We start from the raw sequence: 25,459 nt of genomic DNA, 5'->3' as shown, positions 1-25,459 counted from the left end.
AAAATACAACATTAATATTTGCACCTTGGATTAATTCCAGCCTTTGTAAATTTAGCTTTAGCCTATATGTACATGTGTGAACAGCCCTTAAGTTTGGAAGAGGGTTAGAATAAAAGGGACTAGAGGCCAAAGGCAAGACATCTTTTGATCATTCAATAATCTTGGCTTTACCATTTTCTTGGAGTTAGCTTCTTTCTAGCCTATGAAGCACTCAGCCATGGTCGTCATGTATTCTTGAATCTCCAACCATTAATACATGATGAGGATGTCTTGGTGCAATAGATTTGTTAATTCTTTGTTGTAGCTTAGTTAATTTTCAATTTCAGTTAGATTTCATTCCATGGTTGATTGCTTTCATTACAGCTAGTGTAGCTGATATTTTATCCTCATTATTTTATTTTCCCTCTCTTACATTCAATCCCCACTTAAAGGTTTTTTCCCTCAAAAATAAGTTGGGCACTTATTACAAAAAGATAGGGCAGGAGTAGACAAGAGTACTACTCTACTACAAACATTACAAGGGTTATCCGATGGAATGATGGGTAATTATTGATGTATAAAGGGTCACTGATCAAGTATGATATATAGTATGATTTGGGAATGATAAAATTTAAATCTTGGCCCGTATTCTCTAAGAAGATGAAGGCTGTAGGTAGCAGTGGTGGACAACATGTTGTCTACTACTACAAGACCTTGAAGTAGTAGATCTAATATACCTTTCTGTAGAGAACTCCAATTGAGGCGTGCTACACATCAAAATGGAGCTCTTGGTAAGTGCTTTCAGCCCATGTAGGTTGGGTTTGGTTGTCCAGAGTTCAAAGTAAAATCTGGTATAAAATAGTGAGTTGTCTGCAATCTTCCTTGCACTAAAATATAGCCATAGATGACCAATCTTTAGCCAAAATAGCCTACCAAAGAGAGAAAAAATAAAAAAAATAAAAAAATTCTTGCAAGATGGATGCTGGTCTAAATGAGGTCCTTAAGCAATACATTAACCTCCTAGATCAAAAGGTATTCCATCGTAATGATCAAAAGATGGATGCTCATAAACATAAGCATATTGCCCATAATAGCCATTCTGTTGCCAAGGTTCAATGGAATGGTACTTTGCATTATGACATGGTACATCATATCTATAAGCATTAACATGCTATCCAGAAGTACTTGCATATTGCTCATATTCATTTGCATGTTTTGGTTGTCCATATTCATAAGATACTTGCAGATCATAGTCTATACCATCAACATATACATGTCGGCCATAAGCATAAGCATCATGTGCATGATGCCCATAAGAATACTCATCATGTTGTTGATAATACCTAGGGTGATAAAAATCCATACTTGATTCAAGTCTTTCTCTATTTTCTATGTCCGCCTTCATAAGAGCAATATACTAATAAATTAAAGCTCCAAATTTATCAATATTAGCATGTGTTTGAAGCCAACCTTGTTCAGTAGGGTTGGAGCTATTTATCCCAGTTGCCATTGTAATCAAGTTGCTTTTAGAATCTTCACATATGTATCCAGTGTGAGAATTGGATCAATCGATTTCAAATGCAGCAGTGCCCGTTTTGTCAAAACCTTCAGGTGGAGTGGGATTGTCAATTTCTAATGAAACCCTCTCGATCACACAATCTAGATGCAAATCATTCAGTGGTTCAAATGAAAGAAGTGGTTGCAGATCTTCTAGCTAATCTTGTGTCAAAATCAAGTCATTGGGAATCATCTCTAGCAAACTTGGAAGGCAATACATTAGCAAGGAATCAACATCTCTACAACCTGCAAATCCTAGAAAGAGAAACATTGTTTTCCCAGTTGAAGTAGAAGTACAATTCAACCAACAAAACCCTTTAAGGTGAAGTAGGGTCAATGTTAGATGCCGCAACAAACTAAAGCCTCCTATCTACCTAATCCACTATTAGCTTGCCACCATAGTTCCTCTTCACAACAAGTACCTCCAACAAACTAAGAATCTGGCTTTCACAAACCTATAGTTTGCATTCCAAGTAGTTGTGGCTCAGAAGGAAGTACATACAATGGAGCAAATGCTGTCCCAAATGGTTTTCATCAGTCACACCAAGACATTTGTCAACTCATGTAGATAGGCTTTGTAAATGATATACATGGAATGGCCTTATGAAAATGGCCACATCAATGGAATACTATCCTTGTCCCTTCCAAAATATTTCTCATGAGCATCCCACTGCATGTTTACGAGGAGGAGCACTAATGGTGGTTGTTCTATCGTACCTCAACTTCTTCTCCATTGGCATACAGAGAGTTGTTGATTCAACTCTGCAAACATATGCCAGCAATTGCCTTTGGATGCCTCTGATTTTGTGGTAGAAGAAGTTTCCATCTTGACAAACCTTCTTCAGTACCATGACACAAAGGTTGTAGAACACGCTTCAGTTTGCCTGACTCACATAGCAAAGTCTTTTGCTTCATCTTCTTAAAAGCTAGACATGTTGTGCTCTCATGGCTTGATACCTCAAGTTGTGCATCTCATCTCTGCCACTACTCCTAGCAGCAGAATGGTTTCACAAACTTATCTCAGCAATTCAACTTACACGGGTTTGATACGGTTTTGTTATCCACTTGTGCAAGTGGCTCAGTGGTTGATGTAGAGGGCCTTCTATTGCTAAACATCAGCAGCATTCTAAAAGACATCCTTGCTAGCTTTGGGCTTGTTTCTAGTATTATTGTATCACCTCAAAGAAGTTTGCTAGCTCCTCTGCTAAAGTTGATGCTATTGTTTCTATTGTTGCTTCTTCTTCTTCTTTTGCCCGTGATCCTGCAGGATGAGCTTTCCACAAAATGGCAAGGTCTTCTACTTGCTCCATGCCTACTGTCCACTCTCCAATCTTCAATGCTGCCATTTTTTAATGTTGCCTGCCATGTTTGTACTTGTGTACCTAAAGTTATTGGATTTGTGTGGCTGAAAAGGGGGAAACTAAACAAAATATGACTAACTGGATCAAGAACTTGAGTAGCTCTAATACCACTTGTCAGGGAGTGAACTGGAGAGGAAGAAAGAGAAGAGAGAGAGTGTAGAAGAGAGAGAAGATGAGGTGCAGAAGAGAGAGAGAGAGAGAGTGACGAGGAGAGAGAAACACTAGGAAAGGAGAGAGAAGGCAGTCATGAAAGCTAAGAAAGAGGGAAGATGAAGAAGACTTGTATTATAAGAATGGTGATCCAAAAATCAAGTCCCTTATACCCCTTATATCAACTAGTGTAGTTGGCATTTTATCCTCATTATTTTATTTTTCCTCTCTTACATATATAGTAGTTTAAGTTCACACACACACACACACACACATTTAAAGAAGATTGTCATTTTGATTCTCCCTTTAGCTTTCTCATTACTTATACTAGAAAAATTGCTTATGATGTTGGTGAAAGAATGGAAATATTACAATTATGCATCCCTATCATAATGAAGAAATAACTCCTCCAAATTAAGAAAGTCAAAAATGAGAACGAGAACTATTAAACATGATTTTAAAGAATAATTTGGAGATACAAATGTGTTAATATGTGGTGATCTACATCAATTCGGACTTGTAAAAGACAAATAGATATTTGAGCAAAAAGATAAGGTATATTTAAAGCTAGCTTTTGAAGTGACAAATCTTAAGATACCCAAAAACATTACTCTTATGGATAAAAATAAAAATGCAAATTTTACTCTTATAAATAATAGGAAAATGATTATTGAAATATACTTGAAAAGTATTAATTTAGATGGTAGGCTTGTCATTACAATAGATGGAATTTTCAAATCTATGTCAGTAAAAAACACAAATACCACATGAATACAAGTTAAAAACAAATACCACATGAATACAAGTTAAAAACAATAGAGTCAAAAAATCAAATCTATGTCAGTAAAAAAACACAAATATCGCATGAATACAAGTTAAAAACAATAGAGTCAAAAAATGATAAGAGAATAAATTAAAACTTATGTGAAAATTAGAAAAATAAAAAAGAGGCACCAATTTCTCAATTTAGTAAGAAATTTTGACTTAATAAGAATATTACATGCATTTTTACTAGAAAATGATTTTCAATTAAATCACGTGTAGCTTGAATAATATATAGATCATAAGTTGTAACATTAAGAATAAACCATCATCATCTATGGACAAATATACAACATCAAAATAAATTTACTTTCAACACATTGGTCAAATCATTCAATAATTTATACAATAATTTAAACTCACTTAAACTTGTGATATGTGATATATATACAACATGCATACACAAGTTTATGCTTTACAATAAGCATACAAACATAAACACTTTGGTCTTATCTCTTCACTTATACCAGAATAATATATGATGAGACAAACAAAACAAAACTACATTCCACCAATATGTTATAAACATAAGCTTTGAGGTACTAAAACATAATCACAATGATTAAGATAACATACTAAAAGCTTGATTTGATTCCAAATTTTCAATCTAATCTATCATTTTTAAATGTATATTATTCAAATTATTTTCTCACGATAAGATTTCCACATGCTTACAATAAAGCTTCTAAGTTTCCCAATTCTTATACAAAAAACAAAAAGTTTGAATTCAAATTTACTACGATGAAAATTCATGTATAAAATTTGTCCTATAATCTCAAATAACTACATTAAATATTTACCATGACCAGATATATTTAAATTTAAAAAGTTACTTCATACATAATTGTAGAAAATAAGAATTCCAACTTACTTTATTGCGTACTTAGAATTTTAAGATTTTATCAAAATTGGTTCATAGATACTTCTCAAAAGATTGTTTTTCAAAGCCTTGGTTTTTCTTGTGACATTACTTGAAAGTTGGGATAGTAATTTAACACTTGTTGAGAGAAATTTACTTGCAAAAGAGTCAACTGGAAGAATTATGAAGGTACTATCTAAATATTTCAGTGCAATTACTTGTGAGAGAAAGGTCGAATGGAAGAGAGAAGCCCTATGAAAGAGGAAAGAGCAAAGGCAAAGGCAAGCAAAATAATGATGAGAATGGCATAAAAGGAAGAAACTCCTAAGGCAAAGATTAAGGAAGTAAAGATTATAGTAATAGTGATGATAGTCATGTTTTGTATATCTTTAGTGTTGGTGATGAATTTCTTGTTGTTATTGATGATGGTATGTCAAGGATTGGATCCTTAACTCAAGGCATTCCTTTATGTTATGCCACATAGAGAATGGTTTGGTTCTTATGATACACATAAAACAGGACATGTTACTTTGGGAAATGACTATGCATGTAACATTCTTGGAGTGAAATACATACATCTATGTCTTGCTAATGGTTCTTTGTATATAATAAAAAATGTATATGTAATAGATTTTTTGAAAAAACTTGATTAGCGTTGGATAGCTAGATGATTGTGGATACCATGTTGCCTTTAGCAACAATCACTCTTGGAAGATATGTGAAGGTCACAATGTGACCCAAAGTTTGGCATTTTATACATTTTACTAGCTGGTGTAGTCCAGGGTTGCCAACTAGACTTGCTACCATGCGCAGTTCACATCATTGCAAAAGTCACAAGGCTACACCTCGCTCACTTCCCATTTTTGTGAGCAAAGGGAAGCAACCACACGATAGCATGGCTGCTTCCCTTTGCTCATTCATACTTTCTATATCTCTGTTTTTGTGAAACTGTCACATGATGCATCCTTTCATATCACATCCTTAGATATATCCACAGCTTAGATACATCCTTTGGCTCATCTCAACCTATAGTGTTTAATTGTTGCCTACTATAATCACAAATCATTCACATCTAAAAGACCTTGTTGAGAGCTCTCTCTCTCTCTCTCTCTCTCTCTCTCTCTCTCTCTCTCCAATATATATATATATATATATATATATATATATATATATATATATATATATATATATGTATGTGCACATCATAGATAGGCACTTATACTTTATTTGTGCACATATGTGTGCATGTGAAAGAAAAATCCTTCACTACAAGATATAGGCATTATACCGACGTTAAATGCGACGAAAATGTAAATAAAGAAATTTGCCTACATCGTCGCAAAAAACGTCGTTATTACTGACGCCATAGAACGGTCGGTATTAGCATCGTTATCAGCGTCTCTATTTGCGTTGGTATTAGTGTTGCATTTTGCGACGCTGATACCGACGCAAATAGCAATGCTGATAACGACGCTTTGCGACGATAATAACAACGCCAGTAACGATGTGTGCAGGTAAATTTGCGACGCTAATAACGACGGTAACAGGGGGGGAAAATTTGTGACAGTGCTTTATTTGGGCCATACAAAATAGTTTCTGCACTGTGTACAATGCTCATGTAAATAAAGACAAAGTTTACTTAAATCATAACACTGATACATGAAATAAATACATGATCGCATAATGAAAGCAGCTTGTACAATCATGGCAAGATATCACTTCTACATAGAAAATGTCTACACAGATCAGGTGACCAAAAAAGAAGAGTGTGTGAGCTCTAGGGATCCAAGAGCGAGCTATACATACTCGCCATCCGAAAGCTCATCCCTCCGCAAAGGAGCATCAAACGGACTCTGCAAAAAAAGAAACAACTACACATCAGTCCACCATACAATAATGCATTCTAATTAAACATGGTAACTATGGATAAAAAAGATGAGTGACTTACAAGGCCGCCACGTCTATATAATCGACCGATCAATGTAGTGAGACCGTGTCTCTCTGCATATTGAGTCTCAAGGCCGGTCGGATCGCGATTTGTAATGGAGTGCTACAAAGAAAACAAAATACTAACTGTTAGAAACACAACTGTCAGTACAAAGGATATTGCAAAAAAATAAGCAAGCAAAACAAAAGAAAAACTTACAAAGTCCTCCAGATATATCATGTGGTCGCCACTACCAAGATGATGGACCTCTTTGGTCTCTAGTCGTGCCCTTGCCGCCTCACACTACTGACTCCAACGTCCTGGAGAATCTTTAGCCTCCTCCCTCAGTCGGCGCCAGTCGTCCGCGTCTAGTCACTTGGGCTTTGCAGCCCCACTTTTGAGTGACTTGCGTGCGTCCGATCATCTGTGTGACATATATGCACGCATTCACTCCATCATCCAGCCCGTAGAAAACCTATCTATTGTGGTTGAAACCAGAAACTTCTCATGCAAAGATGCTACTATGTAGTCCTTGCTCCCCTCCGGTATGTTTTTCCAATGATCCAAGACATTGTGCTGAAAAACTTGTTGACACAACTCTCTCATGCGAGCCATCACCCTTCTCCCCTCATCATTCATGATGATGGCTCCTGACCTATCATCTATAAGATAGGTATACCCCTCTGGGGTATGCCTAAGATGGGTCCTCTTCCACCTGCCACCACGCTCATGGGCATATCCAAGAGACCCCTGTACATCTGGTGTACCGATCGGGGTAGTATCTATCGGTATAGCACCCATAGGGGTGCCACCTACGAACAGCTGAGCAAAAGCCAGAGTAACTCGAGTAGACGTCCCCACAGGTGTGACAAATCCTGGAGGTGATGCAACTCTAGCAGAACGACGAGACGGAGACACCACGTCCGTGCCTCCACAGCAACCACCTGAGCCACGCTCTCTAGAACCGCTATGAGAGCAAGGAGAAGTACTTGTATCCCGAGCCGACCGCGGGCTCACTGCATCCGTATCTCTGCAACATCCCCCTGACCTTGAAGCACTCCCTCCCTCTGACCTAAGTCTGGAGCGTCGACCTTGTCTACTCGAAGATGAAGCATCTGATCGCATCGAAGTAGATCTAATAAAGCGGCTTGACGATGTCCGAGGCAACTCCTGGTCCACCATGTCACTGAATCTCGCCATCTGATATGGAGACATACGTATGAAGATATCCAGCAACTTCTTATTGCTTATCCCTCGACTCATCTTGATGATCTAAGTATCCACAAAGGTCACCTGCATAGACAAAAAATGATGTTAGCATAATCAATTTAAATCATACAAAGCACGATAATATAAATCTTAAAAAAATGATCTTACTTAAAATGCATATCTTATGTATCCTTATAAGCAATTAGTCAACGAATTGAGTAAGTGGATGCTCCAAGTATGAAGTATCCTATGGTCCCATGTCAATCTCTTGACACAACTTGACATAAACTGGAAGGTCGATAGACATGTCACCACAAAAGGATGAGTCCACCTCATTCTCAAAGAATTCTTGGACTCCTGTATTTCCATTATTGTTACCCGATGCTGGCTTCTCTACATACTCCAAGCTTTTGGTGGTCTCCACCCCTTGCAATATCGACCCCTCTATTTGCATATTGTCCTCATCTATGCTCGGAACATTGCTTTGATCATATACTCTCGCACTTCAGGGAGCTAAAAGTATAACATACCACCATCGAGGTTGTCGAGGGTTTGGATGGAAGATTACCTATTCACAAACACATATAAGAGAGATTTAACTATTGTGACATGTACCATGTCGTAATACAAATAACAAATAAATCAATTCATACACTTATTCACAATGGATCAGCAACACAAAGGTGTCGTGTAAATCCGTCCATTTTTTTTCAGAATCGATTTCGAGAAATCCAAATGGACCTCGTCAAACTATTGCTTCAACTCCTTGAAGTACCACTTTGAACCACTGCACATCGAATAATATCATGGAGAAGCTATGGTAATCCACTGTAACAATACTTTCCAAGTTTGCAAAATACTCCATCTCATCTATAACTGTGTTTGGATCCATTGCTTGTCGTCGGCTCTCTTGCTCGAACCTTGCCATGATACCACTGTTTGTTGTGGAGCGCATTTTGTCAATACGCTCCACATGAAATTTTAATTTGGGTTAATAGGGTATAACCCTAACCCATGGATAAACGGGTAAACAAATAAACCCTTGGGGATCTTTCCAAGTCGCAATTGATCCGGGATCAAATGTTGGATACATTCAAAGAGAAGGATTCACACCTTAGTAGTTGGCCAAATAAACGACCATTGGTTTGATTGTGTTTGTACAGTTTAGGAGCACTGTTTGTATTGCTTGCTCAAAGAACTAAAGATGGAAAAATAATTAATGCTTCAGGTTGAAAGCCTGAAGGGAGAGGTAGTATCAGTTACCATTGATTGTCTGAACCCTAACCAAGGGGGTTGTTAGCCGTGCCGAGAACGTGGACCGAACTCGCCGCAAGAGGTCTCTCTGTTGGGTATTACTTGGATCAGGAGGACGCTTGGGTGCCAGGGGAGGCTCTGACTGTAAATCGCTTGCCTTTCGGATCTTGCACAAGAGGCCGACGTGACTCGGGATTGGATCTCAGGGCCCGCATACTAATCTATGGGCAAAAACTTGGATTAGTAATCCTTGAGGATTGCTAGATTGCCTTCAGGCGGATTACGGATTGCCTTCGAGCGGATTATGGATTAGCCTACAGGCTAGATTATTATGATGTATTCCAAAGACTGTTTAATAAGATGAATTGTTGAAAAGGAACTTGTTTGACATTGCTTTTCTATGTCAGTGCTAAGATTACGTGAAGGAACCAGTGTCTGATTGGCTAATTAAGGAAGCTAGTTTATGCGTGTCCAACTAAATGTGGTAGGTAATTAGACAACTAAACCAACCCTGAGGAAAGTGCGGTGGATGTGGCCATGGGTCCGTCCTACATATGGGTAGTCCCAGTTGGCTAGGAACTTTTCCCGAAGGAAATGAACAGCAAGGAACGTTGACCTAGAGTCTAGGTTACTAGAATCCCGATTTATGATGTTTTAGGAGATTGGAATGGGACTATACCTTATGGGCAGAGAGGTCGAGCTTTGCTTCCCTCTCGTTTCCCATTCTCCTTGAACCAAGTGCAGCATGAATCCGCTTCGACCCTAACATTTCTGCATAAAGTAGTTCGCTTGGGGTTCGACACTAGTTTGTCTTTAGGAAATTGACCATTAGGAAAAACCCTGATTCAGGTCAGTCCTAAGTGGGAACGGCCAGAATGCTTCTGCTTCGTGGCAAACTCAGGAGGACCTAGATCGCAAACCCCGTGACATTTCGTGGAAAAGCCGGGCGGTGCTTTCTAGACTCTCTTCCCAATGGGCTGCTAAGACGTGTCATGCAAGTGAACAGGTGGACACATTACAGTTGGTATCAGAGCCAACCAACGAAGGATCTGTCTTTTACAAGAAAACTTAATGAGGTGAAGTAGAGCAAAATATTGTTGCTAGGAACATTTCCTTACTTATCAATGTTGTCTTGCAAAGTCACGAAGCATGGAACAAATTCTTGGTGTTCCAGGTTATGTTTATGACCACGATGCATGCCTCGGATTATCGACGGAGGATTGATATGATGAATATCCTAGACCGTATCTACAATCCTTCACCCTTGTACGTGGAACGGAGATGGATGGGTGATTCAGGAATCTATTACATAACTGCCCACCGATTTGCGTACCTTCGAACCAACCTAAAGAGAATCAAGTGGTTGGAGGACCTGAAGATCGTGAAGCTGTTCATCTTTGTTAAGGCTCACGCAAATGCAACCCTACATGTCGAAGGTCAGGAGGTCAAGCAGAACACGTATGTGGTTGGAGGACCTAAAGATCGTGAAGCTGTTCATCTTTGTTGAGGCTCACACAAATGCAACCCTACATGTCGGAGGTCGGGAGGTGTAAGAAAGCAATCAACCATGGAATGAAATCTAACTGAAATTGAAAATTAACTAAGCTACAACAAAGAATTAACAAATCTATTGCACCAAGACATCCTCATCATGTATTAATGGTTGGGAATTCAAGAATACATGACGGCCATGGCTGAGTGCTTCATAGGCTAAGAAGAAGCTAACTCCAAGAAAATGGTAAAGCCAAGATTATTGAATGATCAAAAGATGTCTTGCCTTTGGCCTCTAGTCCCTTTTATTCTAACTCCCTTTCCAAACTTAAGGGCTGTTCACACATGTACACATAGGCTAGGGCTAAATTTACAAAGGCTGGAATTAATCCAAGGTGCAAATATTAATGTTGTATTTTCCTTCATAACAAGAGGTCAAGCAGAACACGTATGTGTACGAGGAAGTGATTTGAATAATCCATGCCGACAAAATCAAGGTGTTGGGACATTACAAGAAGAATGGGTACCAAAGGAAAGAATACCCTAATCTTTCAATGACCTATCGATTCCTGAAAATCCATGACCCCAATCCATACTATTACTCAGTTCTTGTAGCTGAATGTAACACAATCTTATTCTCCACGAATTAATGTATCAGCTTGTTCCATCTCCCCAAGAATAATTGTACTCCGAAAGGGCTTGTTCATATGAATGGAATAAGATTATTTTTATCAATGATTGTCTTGACTGTGAGTATTGATAAAAAAGTTAAGTGATTAGGTCACTTGGCTAAAAGTTGAATTGGGCATGAAATGTAATGTGAGAAACGTTTAGCGAGTTGTTAATGTTAAGAATCTCAATGCCTAGGCACAACCTCAAGTGCAGATTTCTAGTCCAACCCCTATACCAAGTACAGCCGTGATTCAGGAGAAGAAGTTTCTTCTCAAGAAAATCAAGCTACCAGAATTTGATGGCAAGGGAAGGTGCGTCCAAACTAATGCCGAGATCTGGATCGAATCCATGGAGGATTACTTCGAAGCGGCAGGTACTGCACTCGCGAACCAACCTATGCTCGCCAAGTTGAAGCTTACCGGCGAAGCCAGACTTTGGTGGAAGCAATGGTGCAGAGACCAAGGGATCTCGGAAGGGTCAGTTACTTGGGAGAAGCTTAAAAGAGCTATGTGCAGAAGATATTTACCACCTGCCTACCGTACGCAGCAGATGAACGAGTTCTATGAGCTGAAACAGTTTGGTTTATCTCTTGACGCATACTACTCAAAGTTCGCCTCTCTTTTGAAGTATGCGTCACAAATGGATATGACACAACGTCGAAGTTTTGTGCCGGATTAAACCCACCCGTAAACACTCACCTCGAATCAATGTGCCCAATAGATCTTCACGACGTACTCATTCGAGTTGCACCCATAATACACGAAGTGCAAACCAAGCCAAGAAATAACAAGACTTGGTCTTACAAGGATCAAAACAAAGAAGTGTATAGGTCCCAGGCGAAGAGAGTTTAAGGTCAAAACCAGGGACAAAGGAAGAAAGCTAGGACCAACAATGTCAATAATTTTGTTCCTACCCAAGGTAATGGCCGCAACCTCCATTGCTTCCATTGCAACAAGCCAGGTCATTTCAAAAGGCAATGTCCCAAGCTCAGCAGAGGACAACGTCAAGAACCATTTCAAGGAACCGCCCGTGGCCAAGGAGCCACCACCCGAGGCAGAGGAAGAACTGCCTATGTTGCCAACAGGAAGAGTTGCGATGAAGAAGACCCAACCATGGAAGTAGACTTTGAGAGGGCAACAGTCCATGCCGCTCTTCACAAGAAAGGCCCGGATCGCCAATTTTCGGTGATTCAGACTCCATCGGATTATCAAGGTAAAGGCTTCAAAACCTTGATTGATTGTGGCAGTACACATTCCTTTATTTCACTAGTTTGTGAAAAAAGATTAGGAATAGCCACAAAAGATGCACCTACCTTACTTGTGGAATTAGCAAATGGTCGTGAGGCCACTTGTACCAAGCAAACTGCTAAGGTGGAATTCCTACTAGGAGGAAAATTGACTTTGGTCAGATTCAGGGTTATGAACCTAGGTATCCATGAGTGTTTGCTCGGAATGGATTGGCTTAAACCTAATGATGTCCACATTCACTGTGGAAAGGGCCAAGTTTCCTTTCGAAATTCTGAAGGGGAATTGGTCACAACTTAAGGAGAGGCTGGAAAGCTGAAAATTCAATTGGCCAAAGCATCTCAGATAAGAAAGGGAGTTAGAAAGGGACTACATGTCTACTTGATTAAGCCAAATAAGTTAGATCAGAATCATGAGTCTAGTGAAGAACCTTCGTAGCTAAAGGAGTATGCAGACATATTTCCTGAAGAGCTGACAGAACTTCTGTCTCAAATGGAAGTTGATCATGAAATTACGCTAGTGCCAGGAGTTGCACCAATTGCAAAGAGGCCATATAGAATGTCCATCCCGGAAGCAATTGAGTTGAAGGAGCAACTCAAGCAAATGTTAGACTAAGGTTATATCCGTCCTAGTAGTTTGCCATGGGGAGCTCCAGTGATGTTCCAAAAGAAGAAAGATGGAACGCTTCGGTTATGTATTGATTACAGAGGGCTGAATCAATCAACCATTAAGAACAAGTATCCTATTCCAAGAATAGATGAACTTCTTGACCATCTTCAAGGTGCGAAGATCTTCTCCAAGATTGATCTCAAGTCTCGATACTATCAAATAAGGATCAAGGAAGAAGATATCCCAAAGACGGCATTCGATACAAGATATGGGCATTTTGAGTTCCTGGTCATGTCATTCGGGCTGACGAATGCACCTGCCACCTTCAATAGGTTAATGTAGGATATCTTTACGCCATGTCTTGATGACTTTGTACTCGTCTTCTTTGACGATACCTTAGTCTACTCTAAATAGGAAGAAGATCATGAACCCCAACTTTGCATTGTCCTTGAGACAATGAGGGCATACAAGCTTTATGCCAAAAAGAAGAAGTGTGTGTTCTTCAAACGATAGATTGAATATCTGGGATTCATTGTATCACCGGAAGGAATCTCAGTGGATCCGGCTAAGGTCAGAGACATTCTAGAGTGGCCAACGCCAACAACTGTCAAAGAAATACGTAGCTTTCTTGGATTGACAGGATGGTACAGGGTCTTTATAAAAAATTACGCCTTGATTGCAGTGCCTCTGACGGATCTACTAAAGAAGCAAACATCAATTGTATGGTCAACTGCTGAACAATCTAGCTTTGATAAACTAAAGCAAAGCTTGGTATCAGCACCTATCCTGAAACTTTCGGATCTTGGTAAGGAGTTTGAAGTGATAACTGATGCTAGCACACTTACCTTAGGATGTGTGCTTATGCAAGAAGGTCATCCTGTAGCATACTCTTCGAGGAAATTGAAGAGCCATGAAAGGAACTATGCTACCCATGATCTGGAGCTATTAGATGTCATCCATGCTCTTAAGCTTTGGAGACACTACTTGCTGGGTAACAAGTTTACCCTAGTGCCGGATCATAAAAGTCTTAAGTGGATCTTTACCCAAAATAAGCTCAACATGAGGCAACGCGATGGATTAAAGTGCTAGAGGAATATGACTTTGAAATCAAATACCGGCCTAGAAAGGAGAATGTAGTTACCAATGCACTCAGTCACAAGGCATTTCTAAATTCTCTAATCTTGCAAGATCCATCAATGGCTAGATCTTTAGCCACAAAGGTATCCATGCCAAACAACCCAATACTTAAGCTAGCTAAAGAAGAGGCATGCCATGATCCAACTTACCAGAAAATGCTAAGGGAGATCCCTATCAAGGATCAAGACCCGAGGCTACAGCCAAAGTATCAAGATTCTCTATCAATAGTGGACTTGTCCACTACAGAATGAGATTATGTATACCGGCAAGCCGATTCCTCAAACAGAAAATACTTTGGGAAGCTCATGACTCCCCTTTTTCAGGACATCCTGGCTATACCAAGACCCTCAATGCAGTCAGAAAGAGCTATTATTGGGAAAGGCTTAAAGGTGACGTTCTCACATATGTCACTGAGTGTTTATCTTGTCAACGCATTAAGGCTAAACATGTCAAAATGCCAGGGAAATTGCAACCACTTGACATTCCCCAAATGAAATGGAAATTCATTAGTATGGATTTCGTTGTTGGCCTACCTCAAGTTCAGGGAGGTTACAACTCCATTATGGTTGTGGTTGATATGCTCACCAAGGTTACACATCTTATCCACGTTAAGACAAACTATAAAGCCTCGAACATCGCAAGATTATTCATCAAGGAGATATTCAAACTGCATGGGTTACCCAAAAGAATCATTAGTGATCGTGACTCACTCTTCACATCATACTTCTAGAGAGATATCTTCGAAGCCATTGAGACTCAACTGTGTTTTAGTACAGCTTACCATCCCCAAACCGATAGTCAAACGGAGCGAGTCAACCAAGTCATTGAGGATATGCTAAGAGCACACTGCTGCCATGAACCCAAAAAGTGGATTCAATATTTGCCACTGGTTGAGTTTGTCTACAATGCTTTCTAGCAACAAAGCATTCAGATGATCCCTTTTCAAGCATTGTATGGGCACGACTATCGAAGTCCTTTAAGCTTCTCGGATCCAACCTTGAGGATTGAAGCTTCAAAGCAAATGTTGGAAGATATGGATGACCAAATAAAGTCAATAAGATAGAACATCCAAGCCGCCAAGGACAGACAGAAGGCTTATGCGAATTTGAAACGTCAAGATAGATCCTTCGCTGAAGGAGATATGGTCTTCATTCGTGTACGTCCAAAGAAGAGTTCCCTATCCTTAGGTGAATGCAAGAAGCTAAGTCCAAGGTATTGTGGACCCTACAAGATCCTCAAGTGCCTAGGACCTGATGCCTACAGACTTCAACTCCCTGAGAACCTAAAAGTTCATAATGTATTCCATATCAGTCTATTGAGGAAGTATATGCCTAACCCTAGACACATACTTGATGATCAACAAGTTGTAATGCCTAGCCAAGGAGTCCTTGAGCTACGGCCTGATAGGATCTTAGATGTTAGGGAGAGACAATTGAGATCCAGAACCTTGAGAGAATACATCATCCAGTGGAAAGATTATCCCGAGGAGGATGCCACTTGGATGGATGAAAGTACTCTCAATCGACAATACCCCTAGTTCTTCTCGAGATGAGTACATCTCGATTCCTCTAAGGGGGAGAGAATGTAATATTTCCGCTCAAAATATTAAAGAACTTTGATCACCACATGCCCGTGCAAAAGCTGTGCAAAGTCATCTCCCACGTCGATTAATGTTGATGGCTAAGTGTTTCCTCCGCGCACAATATTAAATTCCGGCTCCATGTCGTGCAAAAGAGGTCAGGGCTTGAAGACCGCAAACCGCACTGGAACACCTCTCCAAAAGGAAAAAAGAGGATAATGGTAAAAATTTAGGCAAATTTTTTTATTAATATCCCCTCCCCCCCCAACCGATGCATGGCGGGGGAGAGGAGTGTGAGAGAGAGGGTAAGTAGTCCATGAGAGGTGGAATGCATGGGGGAGAGAGAAATCATGCAAGTATGCCACAGGGGGGTGGCTATCCCCTCCCTCAAAGGCTATATAACCTCCCCCTTAAGCTTGGGGGGAGGCACGAAGAGAAAGAAAGGGGAACCCTGCCAGTCGTGCTCCCACCGTCTGCCATCGCCAGAAAGCCGCCCTGCTGCCGTGGGATGCCGTTGCTGCCACGCCGCCTTTCCTTCATCATCATCATCATCGTCCGCCTGGCAGTCATCGTCTCTCCAATCATTACCCCTCCACGTAATCCTGTGGAGAAGCAGAAGCTTGTTATAAGCTTCTTTAGAAGCTTCTAAAGTTAGGCTTCCATAAGCCTCGTTTTCACGCGCCTCCTCGGTTTCAGAAACCGGACTCATAAGCCCCAATTCCTGCGCAAGGGGGAAGTAGACAGATTTTTTAGGCTGATTTGCCAAAGCTTAGAGGAAGTGCAGAGATCACACAGAGGCAAGGACAAACCGCGGAGTCTAAATTCCACAACATCAACGATGGCTCCAAAACAAAAGATGCAAGGTGCACGCGCGAAAGTCTCCAACCCGAGCATATGCGTGGACATCCCTACGAGCCCTCAAGCCCAAGTTCTTAAAATAATGATTCTCCATTTAAGCGATGCATTAGGCACATTAAATTTCATAGAAAAAATGCATTTATGCATGTTTCTAATTCACGTAGCCTAGTTAAAATACATTTGGGAAATTGTCTCCTTGAACAATTTACAAGAGTTAGTGCATGTTATGCAATTGGGTTGCTTGCATTTCCAAGTTGCAAATCCCAAGCACATATTGCTTAGGGTTAAAAGATGAAATTGTTTAAATACATCTTTGATTGGCTGCAGAAAAGAAAAGCGCATAAGGCATTTAGGTAGTAATTTTCTACTTGTAGATTCGTATGACATAATCATTGTCGATGTTGTCCAAGTAGTTGCATTGCATGGAAATGAAACCATGGACTTGCATATTGCATGCGAAGATGCTTGTATTTTAAGACGGATTAAGTGTCGTAGAATGGATTAAGTCAACAATAGTCTTATGACATTCGTCATGCATGAACTTCATTTATCAAAGTTGTATCTAGAAAAGATTGCATGTCATATTAAAGCCTGAAATTCAACTGCATTAAACGAAAGGTTGTAGGCAAAGCTTTTGATGTAAATCCATGTAGATTTTACGCAAGTTATTCCCCAAATTTTCAATCATCATGATTTTAGCAAGGAAAAAAAATAGTTATTGCAAACCTTATAGTTGCATAGAAGTAATGAATCGCATATTTACACATAATGTGATGTCTTGCAACTATTTACACCTTTAGAACAAATTTAGCATCTCTAAGAAGAGATCGTTTCTTGTCGCAAGACAAGTAGACCGATTTGGCTTGATCACTTGTAAGGGTATAACCCTCAAGGGATTCTTAAAAGCATAAGTGGTTAGTACAACGAACACCTCAAAGTACTAGCTAGGGTTTAGCACGTTAAAAATTCTGCCTAGTATTGTACTTGGGACGCCAAGTTGAGACTTTCAAACCCAAAGGTCCTACCCACATTCACGGAATGTTTGGGTTAATTGGACTCCCATACAATAATGATCTAGGGTTTTACCCTAAGGATCGATCGACCTAATACTAAACTTCCGATTAAGTTTAGAATCCCTAGGGCCAAACGTTATTGGCCTAGTAAGGTTAGGGATTGGGTTGGGTAAGAAGACACCCCAAACCCTACATCTTGACTAAACATACTTCTTGACCAAGGAATGTCATTGATGAGAGATTGATCCCACAAGTTTAGATACGACTCCTATGCAACAAGATACAACGTCGCATGGCTTTTTGTTTTAATCACAGGATAGATTTGTCACTCCTTGGAATAAGGTTGACAAGTTCTAGTACAAGCCTATTGTGCAAGAGGATGAGTAGACATCTTGCTACATCACCCTTCTTGGGCTGATTTGCCAAGATAGTGTAACTATGAATTGCCTAGCAAGCAATTGACAAATCAAGTTAGAGCGACAAGGTCGCCAGGATTTACTGTCTTAATTTAAGAAACCTAATGTGTTGGTTAATTTGGGTTAACACGGTATAACCCTAACCCATGGATAAAAGGATAAACAAATAAGCCCTTGGGGATCTTGCCAAGTCGCAATTAGTCCCGGATCGAATGCTGGATGCATTCGGAGAGAAGGATTCACACCTTAGCAGTTGGCCAAATAAACGACCACTAGTTTGATTGTGTTTGTACAGTTTAGGAGCACTGTTTGTATTGCTTGCTCAAAGAACTAAAGATGGAAAAATAATTAATGCTTTAGGTTGAAGGCCTGAAGGGAGAGGCAGTATCAATTACCCCCGACTGTCTGCCTAACCCTAATCAAGGGGTTTTTAGCCGCGCCGAGAATGTGGACCAAACCCGCCACAAGAGATCTCTCCGTTGGGCGCTACTTGGAGTAGGAGGACGCTTGGATGCCATGGGGGCTCTGGCCGTAAATCCCTTGCCTTTCGAGTCCTGCACAAGAGGCCGACGTGACTCAGGATTGGATCTCGGGACCTGCATACTAGTCTACGGGCGGAAACTTGGATTAGCAATCCTTGAGGATTGCTGGATTGCCTTCGGGCGGATTATGGATTAGTCTACGGGCCGAAATATTATGATGTATTCCAAAGACTGTTTAATCAGATGAATTGTTGAAAAGGAACTTGTTTGACTTTGTTTTTCTATGTCAGTGGTAAGATTACGTGAAGGAACGGGTGTCTAATTGGCTAATTAAGGAAGCTGTTTTATACGTGTCCAACTAAATGTGGTAGGTAATTAGACAACTAAAGCAACCCTGAGGAAAGTGCGGTGGATGTGGCCATGGATCCGTCTTGCAGATGGGTGGTCCCGGTTGGCCGTGAACTTTTCTCGAAAGAAATGAACAGCAAGGAACGTTGACCTAGAGTCTAGATTACTAGAATCTCAATTTATGTTGTTTTAGGGAAACGGAATGGGACTATGCCTTATGGACAGAGAGGTCAAGCTTTGCTTCCCTCTCGTTTCCCATTCTCCTTGAACCAAGTGCAGCATGAATCCGCTTCGACCCTGACGTTTCTGTGTAAAGTAGTTCCCCTGGGGTTCGACGCTAGTTACTCTCTAAGAAATTGACCATTAGAAAAAACCTTGATTCAGGTCGGTCCTAAGTGGGAACGGCCGGAATGCTTCCGCTTTGTGGCAAACTTGGGATGACCTAGATCGCAAACCCCGTGACATTCCCTAGGAGTGCCGCGCGGCACTTTCTAGACTCTCTTCCCGATGGGCTGCTAAGACGTGTCCTGCAAGTGAACAGGTGGACATGTTATACACACTTTTGACATGTCTCCATAGTCTCGTATTCTCCTCGAAACAGTATACAATCGTTGATACATGCATGGATGTTGTTGTAGTCCATGCCAAGCTTTCGTAAAACATGTCATCCATCATCACAAGACTCGGACATGGTATTTGTAGGTGGTAATATATGATACTTCAGTAACCTGAAAGAAATCATAAAACACCTTGATAAAATACAAATATTTTTAATGATAGTGCTAAAAAGAAATCAACGAAGCGTACGTACAAGGTACCTGAACAATTCAGTCATACTCGCATCGCTCCACCCGTATTTTGCTTGCACACTTAGGAGTGCAAGCAGTGTCTTCAGGCGAGATACTCGGCACCCATCATATAATGGTATGGATGCTTCCTGGCCGCAAAGGGTGTACTCGTCCTTGGGACGAGACGTCACCTTCCTGGATAGAAAATTTTACAGCCACACCCAATCTTTTTGTATATGATATTCAAACAGTATGCGAGTACAATGCATGATTGATATTAACTTTTCTTACCGTTTGTTGAAAATCCAAGATCGCCTGATCAATGATCTCAGATTGAAACTCACCGAAGTGTCGTACGTGTTCTATAGACAATCGACGTTTTCGTTTTATTGCCAGCTTCTTGCATTGAGAGCAAGGACATGGAACACACGCTGATTAAGATAAGCCTCGTAATCTTGAACATCAAGACCTTCATCGTTTTCCATTTTGTCTATGTTACGACAAACAATTTGTTTTTATTATCATTCTTTTTTTCTTTCTTAAATTGTTCGAGAAGGGATTTCTTCTCTTGTAACTCAACAAAAATTAACGTATGTAAAGTCTCCACCGACCCATCTACAAATTAATGTATGTCGGAGTGTTTCACGTCTCGTGGTGTTGCACTGGACCTTGCCACCACTCTCTCTCTCTTTGTTTTTTATACATTCATTATCTCATCTCCTTCCATCTCTCTCTCTCTCTTTTTCTCTTTCTTTATTATGCTGTATATTTATTTTCTCTCTCTCGTTCCTTCTTCTTTTTTCTCTTCCTCCCCCTCTCTCATTTTCTTTAACAAAATATATCTCTCTCTCTACTACAACAACTACTACTACTACTACAAACAAGAAAAGAAAAAAAACTACTATTACTACCACTACTACAATAACAACAACAAATAAAAAAACTAGACAACAATAAACAAGAAAAAAAAAAAAAACCATCTCCTCTCCCTCTCTCATTTCATTTTCTCTCTTCCTTTCCCTCTCTCATTTCCTCTCCCTCCCTCTCCCTCTCCTTCTCCCTCTCCCTCCTTTTCTCTATTTCCCTATTATGTTTAATGTTTTTTCTCTTATCTTCTCTCCCTCTCTCATTTCATTTTCTCTCTACCTCTCCCTCTCTCATTTCCTCTCCCTCCCTCCCTCACCCTCTTATTTTCTCTCTTTCCCTATTATATTTAATGTTTTTTCTCTCTTTTTCTCTCTTATCTCCCTCTCTCATTTCATTTTCTCTCTTCCTCTCCCACTCTCATTTCCTCTCCCTCCCTCTCCCTCTCCCTCTCCCTCTCTTTCTCTTTCCCTATTATGTTTAATATTTTTTATCTCTCCTCTCTCTCTCTCGGTTCCTTTTCTCTCTTTCTCTCCCTCTCTTATTTCTTCTTCGTCCCTCACCCTCTCTTTCTCTCTTTCTCTATTATGTTTACCCTCTCTTTCTCTCTTTCCCTATTATGTTTAATGCTTTTTCTCTTATCTCCTCTTCCTCTCTCATTTCCTTTTCTCTCTTCCTCTCCCTCCCTCTCCCTCTCCCTCTCTTTTCCTATTATGTTTAATGTTTTTTCTCTTCTCTCTTCCTCTCCCTCTCTCATTTCCTCTCCCTCCCTCTCTCTCTCCCTCTCTTTCTCTCTTTCCTTGTTATGTTTAATGTTTTTTCCCTCTCCTCTCCCTCTCTCATTTCTTTTTCTCTCTCCTGTCTCTCTCTCATTTCATTTTCTCTCTTCCTCTCCCTCTCTCAGTTCCTCTCCCTCCCTCACCCTCTTTTCCTATTATGTTTAATGTTTTTTCTCTCTTCTCTCCCTCTCTCATTTCCTTTTCTTTCTTCCTCTCCCTATCTCATTTCCTCTCTCTCCCTCTCCCTCTCTCTCTCTCTTTTCCTATTATGTTTAATGTTTTTTCTTTCCTCTCCCTCCCTTATTTTCTCTCCCTCCCTCACCCTCACCCTCTCTTTCCCTATTATGTTTAATATTTTTTCTCTCTCTTCCCTCTCTCATTTCCTCTTCCTCCCTCACCCTCTCCCTCTCTTTCTCTCTTTCCCTATTATGTTTAATTTTTTTTCTCTTATGTCCTCTCCCACTCTCATTTTCTTTTCTCTCTTTCTCTCCCTCTCTCATTTCCTCTCCCTCTCTTTCTCTCTTGCCCTATTATGTTTAATATTTTTTCTCTCTTCCTCTCTCTCTCTCTCTTTCTCTATTATGTTTTTAATATTTCCCTCTCTTTCCTCTCCCTCCCTCTCCCTCTTCCTCTCCCTCTCTCATTTCCTCTCCTCGCCTCACCCTCACCCTCTCTTTCTCTATTTCCCTATTATGTTTAATGTTTTTTCTCTCTTTCTCTCTCTCTCTCATTTCCTCTCCCTCCCTCTCTCTCTCCCTCTCTTTCTCTCTTTCCCTATTATATTTAATGTTTCCCTCTCTTCCTCTCCCTCCCTCTCCCTTTTCCTCTCCCTCTCTCATTTCCTCTCTCTCTCTCTCAATACACATCAATTTTAACAAAAACAAGTAAAAGAGAAAGAGAAAACACAAAAGCAAAGCAAGAAGAAACAATGCACTCACCATAAAGGCTCGAAGAAGGGTTTGGCGGCTCCTCTTCGCCTTCCGTACACCTCCTCTTCTTCGCGAACAGTGGCGGCGGTGGTGAGAAGCTCTCTTTCTCTTTTTCTCTTCCTCTCCCTCTCAAATGCAAGATGTTCGCTCTCTCTTTCGTGTATGCGTGGAAAATACCGTACTCGCATCTCGGCTCGCGTTTTTTTCATCTGAGTACCGTCACTATTTGCGACACTAATAGTGACGCAAATAGCGATGCCGCTATTTTGCATCGGAAATCACCATCACTATACCTCCATATCCTTGTAGTGCTTATAAGATGCATCTTCAGTAAGATGGAAGAGGAAAGACCAAAAAATATGCATAGATATGATGCAAGAGGGAAAAAAATTTGTGAATTACACCTATATTAATGTTGTTGCCATATGAAAGAGTTTGGAGAAATATGACTAAGTAGATAGGCATTTATTAATTTTTTTGTATAATTTCTCATGCTATTTTCATGAGCAACTTCTTCTCAGTAATTAGGCTAGTGTTGTATCTATATAGCTACAAAGGCTAGTATTTGATCTATATAGTTGCAATGCTATATAGAAGCCTCCATCCTAATCAAATTTCCAAACTCTTATGAAAGGGTCTAGTTAATAATATGTATAACCCAAACATCCAACTTATCATGTAATTGCTAATATGCTAAATGAATATGAGACAAATTGCACGGCAATTTATTCCTATTTGTCCTAGGCCTTCCATGGTGCATTGGAGATTGATGCCCTAATTAACATATCACTTCCATTCTTGCCCTTTGCACGTGCACCACCATGTTTTATATACTCATCATCATTTAGCTAATGCACATGTAGTGATCTTTTACCAATAAGCTATGGATTTTACCATAACCGCCCATTGAAACACAACTTGTCCACACTTCTTAGAATTGCTCATTTAGACATCTCTGCTCAAGTAAACATAGTCTACTATAATTTTCATTGGTACATCATCAAAGTAAGCCATAAAATGATTCAAAATTTTGAGCAAGAGAAAGATGTCATACTTGGGGCTTTTATCTCTCGTCCACATATCTATTGGCACCAAATAACATAAATCAAAAAAATCACGAGGCTAATAAGAAGAAATTTATTACCGATGAGAAAGGGGAGAAAAATCAACAAATAAATCTAAAGCAATATGTAGAGGTTTATCTCATTCACACATTATCATCATGAGGGACCTTATTGTGGGCATTCCCTCATCATCATCTTCTTCTTCTTCTTTTGCTTCTCCTCCTTCTTCTTCTTCTTCTTCTTCTTTATTGTGTCTAGCACACAGAAGATTCCATAAGCAAAGATAGCTCGAGACTATATGCAGTACCTGTTGGCATTGAACCTGCACCTGGCCACCTTGACTTGTAGACTACAGCATTGTATCATACACACTTCAAGTGTTTCATCACCGACTGCTTCATACATCCAGGTCTACTGCCTTTGTCCTTCCTATCAGAACTTGTTTCTGCACAACCCAAGGCATGGCCGGCAGCAGCAAGGACCACCACATCCGTCTTGCGGGGGCTACAGACCAGCTCTTATGAGCGAGAACAGGATTCATCCATGGCAACTTGAAGGTGGAAGCAGAAAGATTCAAACCTATCAAAACCAAAATCGTGTAAATGACTTAAAGCAAACACATGAGAACAAGATTCATTCATGACCTCTTCCTCCATGAATTCATCAACCACAGCAGCCAGGTAGACGGAGCTGGGCTCGTGCTCACTCCCACTAATACTGGCGCTACCAGTGCTGGTGCAAGCCGTCATGAATTTGTGGTGGGCATGGGCCGCACCCTCGCTGTTGCAGATTGACCAGGCATGGTGTGGTGGCATGGGATGCACCTTCATTGTTGCGGATTAACCAGGCATGGTATGGGTGCGTACATGAGAGTGTAGAGGGAATATCTTGATGGCTGGGAATAGAAAGAAAGAAGGATTTTATTTTGGTATAGAAGATGAGGAGATCTCAGGGCGTGTACACATTACCTCGAACGGCTGGGGTAGCACCCAATCCATCCTTTATTACTTTTACACGCTAAACTGCAGAAAGTTTTTCACAAAACAAGAGATGGCCCAGTGGTAATAATGCCTTTGACCAACACCTATTGGTGGAAATTCAATTGCTATTAGGTGCATATGTTTTTTTAATGTATAGTATTTGTCATATAGTGTGTTTGGCATGGACAAGTTTTAGGAGGGGGAGATCCCCACCCAAAAGTGTCCGGTGTCTGTGAATTTCACGGCCTGCTATAATGCGACATGTCATCGACGAACACTCTTTTTTCGGAAATGGCTGTCCACAACGCAGTGTGTAACTTGCCTCGAATCAAGGGAAGCAAAGGGGGCATGGGACCTTGAGGAAGATAAAGAAGAAGAGATCCATCTCTCACCCTACTATCAATTTCATCTACCTATAGTCGCTGGTGCAATATGAGAGAGGAGAGAGAGAGAGAGGCATTCAAAGAGGTATATGAGAGAGAGAGAGAGAGAGAGAGAGAGAGAGAGAGAGAGAGAGAGAGTGTGTGTGTGTGTGTGTGTGTGTGTGTGTGAAGGAATAGAGAAAGCCACCACCAGAGAGATCCAGTGCCACATTAGAAGACTTGTTTGACAATACCGGCCTCCATCGGACTTCAGTAGCCACATGTGCATTTATGCTAACTTGGATTGGGCACTTCCAAGTTCCACCTCTTCTTCTTTCCAGCACTCACCCTTGGACCTACATTCTCCTTCCCATTGTTTCCATCCTTTAAGGGCTCCTTTTCTATTGTCGGATGTATGTAGTGTCAACTTGCAACCATCTCCATACCTCTCTCTTAAACCTCGACTTTCATGTGGACTAATAAACCTTATTCATGTGGACTCCTAAACAACCCCAAAAGAAAAACACACAAACACAAACACAGCAGCACATACCTCTATAAACTTGCTGCTTTGGTCGTTCTACTCGCCCTCTGGCTTGAATCCTTGTTGCGTAGCATGCTTTGAAGCTCTTCCATGCACGTGACAGCACAATCTACCTACAATTGTGCACACACTCAAATCACCTACCAATCTCTCTACTTCAAAGCAAAAAATGCCATCCTTCC

General features: G+C 40.4%; 1 protein-coding gene across 2 annotated transcripts; it reads right to left on the bottom strand.

The window, feature by feature from the left end:
• Positions 1–23,450: 23,450 nt before the first annotated feature.
• On the bottom strand, positions 23,451–24,369 carry LOC148023426 (uncharacterized). 2 transcript variants are annotated; one of them, XM_087695230.1, is made up of 2 exons: positions 24,060–24,369; positions 23,451–23,970 (listed from the first exon to the last, which is right to left on the bottom strand). In XM_087695230.1, exons 1-2 carry the CDS (start codon positions 24,219–24,221, stop codon positions 23,965–23,967), a joined length of 168 nt encoding a protein of 55 aa, XP_087551356.1. In that variant the 5' UTR covers positions 24,222–24,369; the 3' UTR covers positions 23,451–23,964. The 2 variants fall into 2 exon arrangements, with proteins under 2 accessions (XP_087551356.1, XP_087551354.1); XM_087695228.1 differs by having other exon boundaries at positions 24,098–24,360.
• Positions 24,370–25,459: the final 1,090 nt, after the last annotated feature.

The sequence above is a fragment of the Lygodium microphyllum genome, chromosome 16 (assembly GCF_053477565.2).
Source record: "Lygodium microphyllum isolate KBCC chromosome 16, Lygodium_microphyllum_v1.1.10, whole genome shotgun sequence".
NCBI classification, from domain to species: Eukaryota; Viridiplantae; Streptophyta; class Polypodiopsida; order Schizaeales; family Lygodiaceae; genus Lygodium; species Lygodium microphyllum.
Note: the sequence above shows the minus strand (reverse complement) of the source record. Positions and strands in the feature narration are given on the sequence as shown.

Coding starts and splice junctions, on each gene's coding strand:
- LOC148023426 (XM_087695228.1), bottom strand. CDS start 24,221: ATGAAGGTGCATCCCATGCCACCACACCATGCCTGGTCAATCTGCAAC. Junction 23,971..24,097: donor TAGCGCCAGTATTAGTGGGA/GTGAGCACGAGC, acceptor TGGTTTTGATAG/GTTTGAATCTTTCTGCTTCC.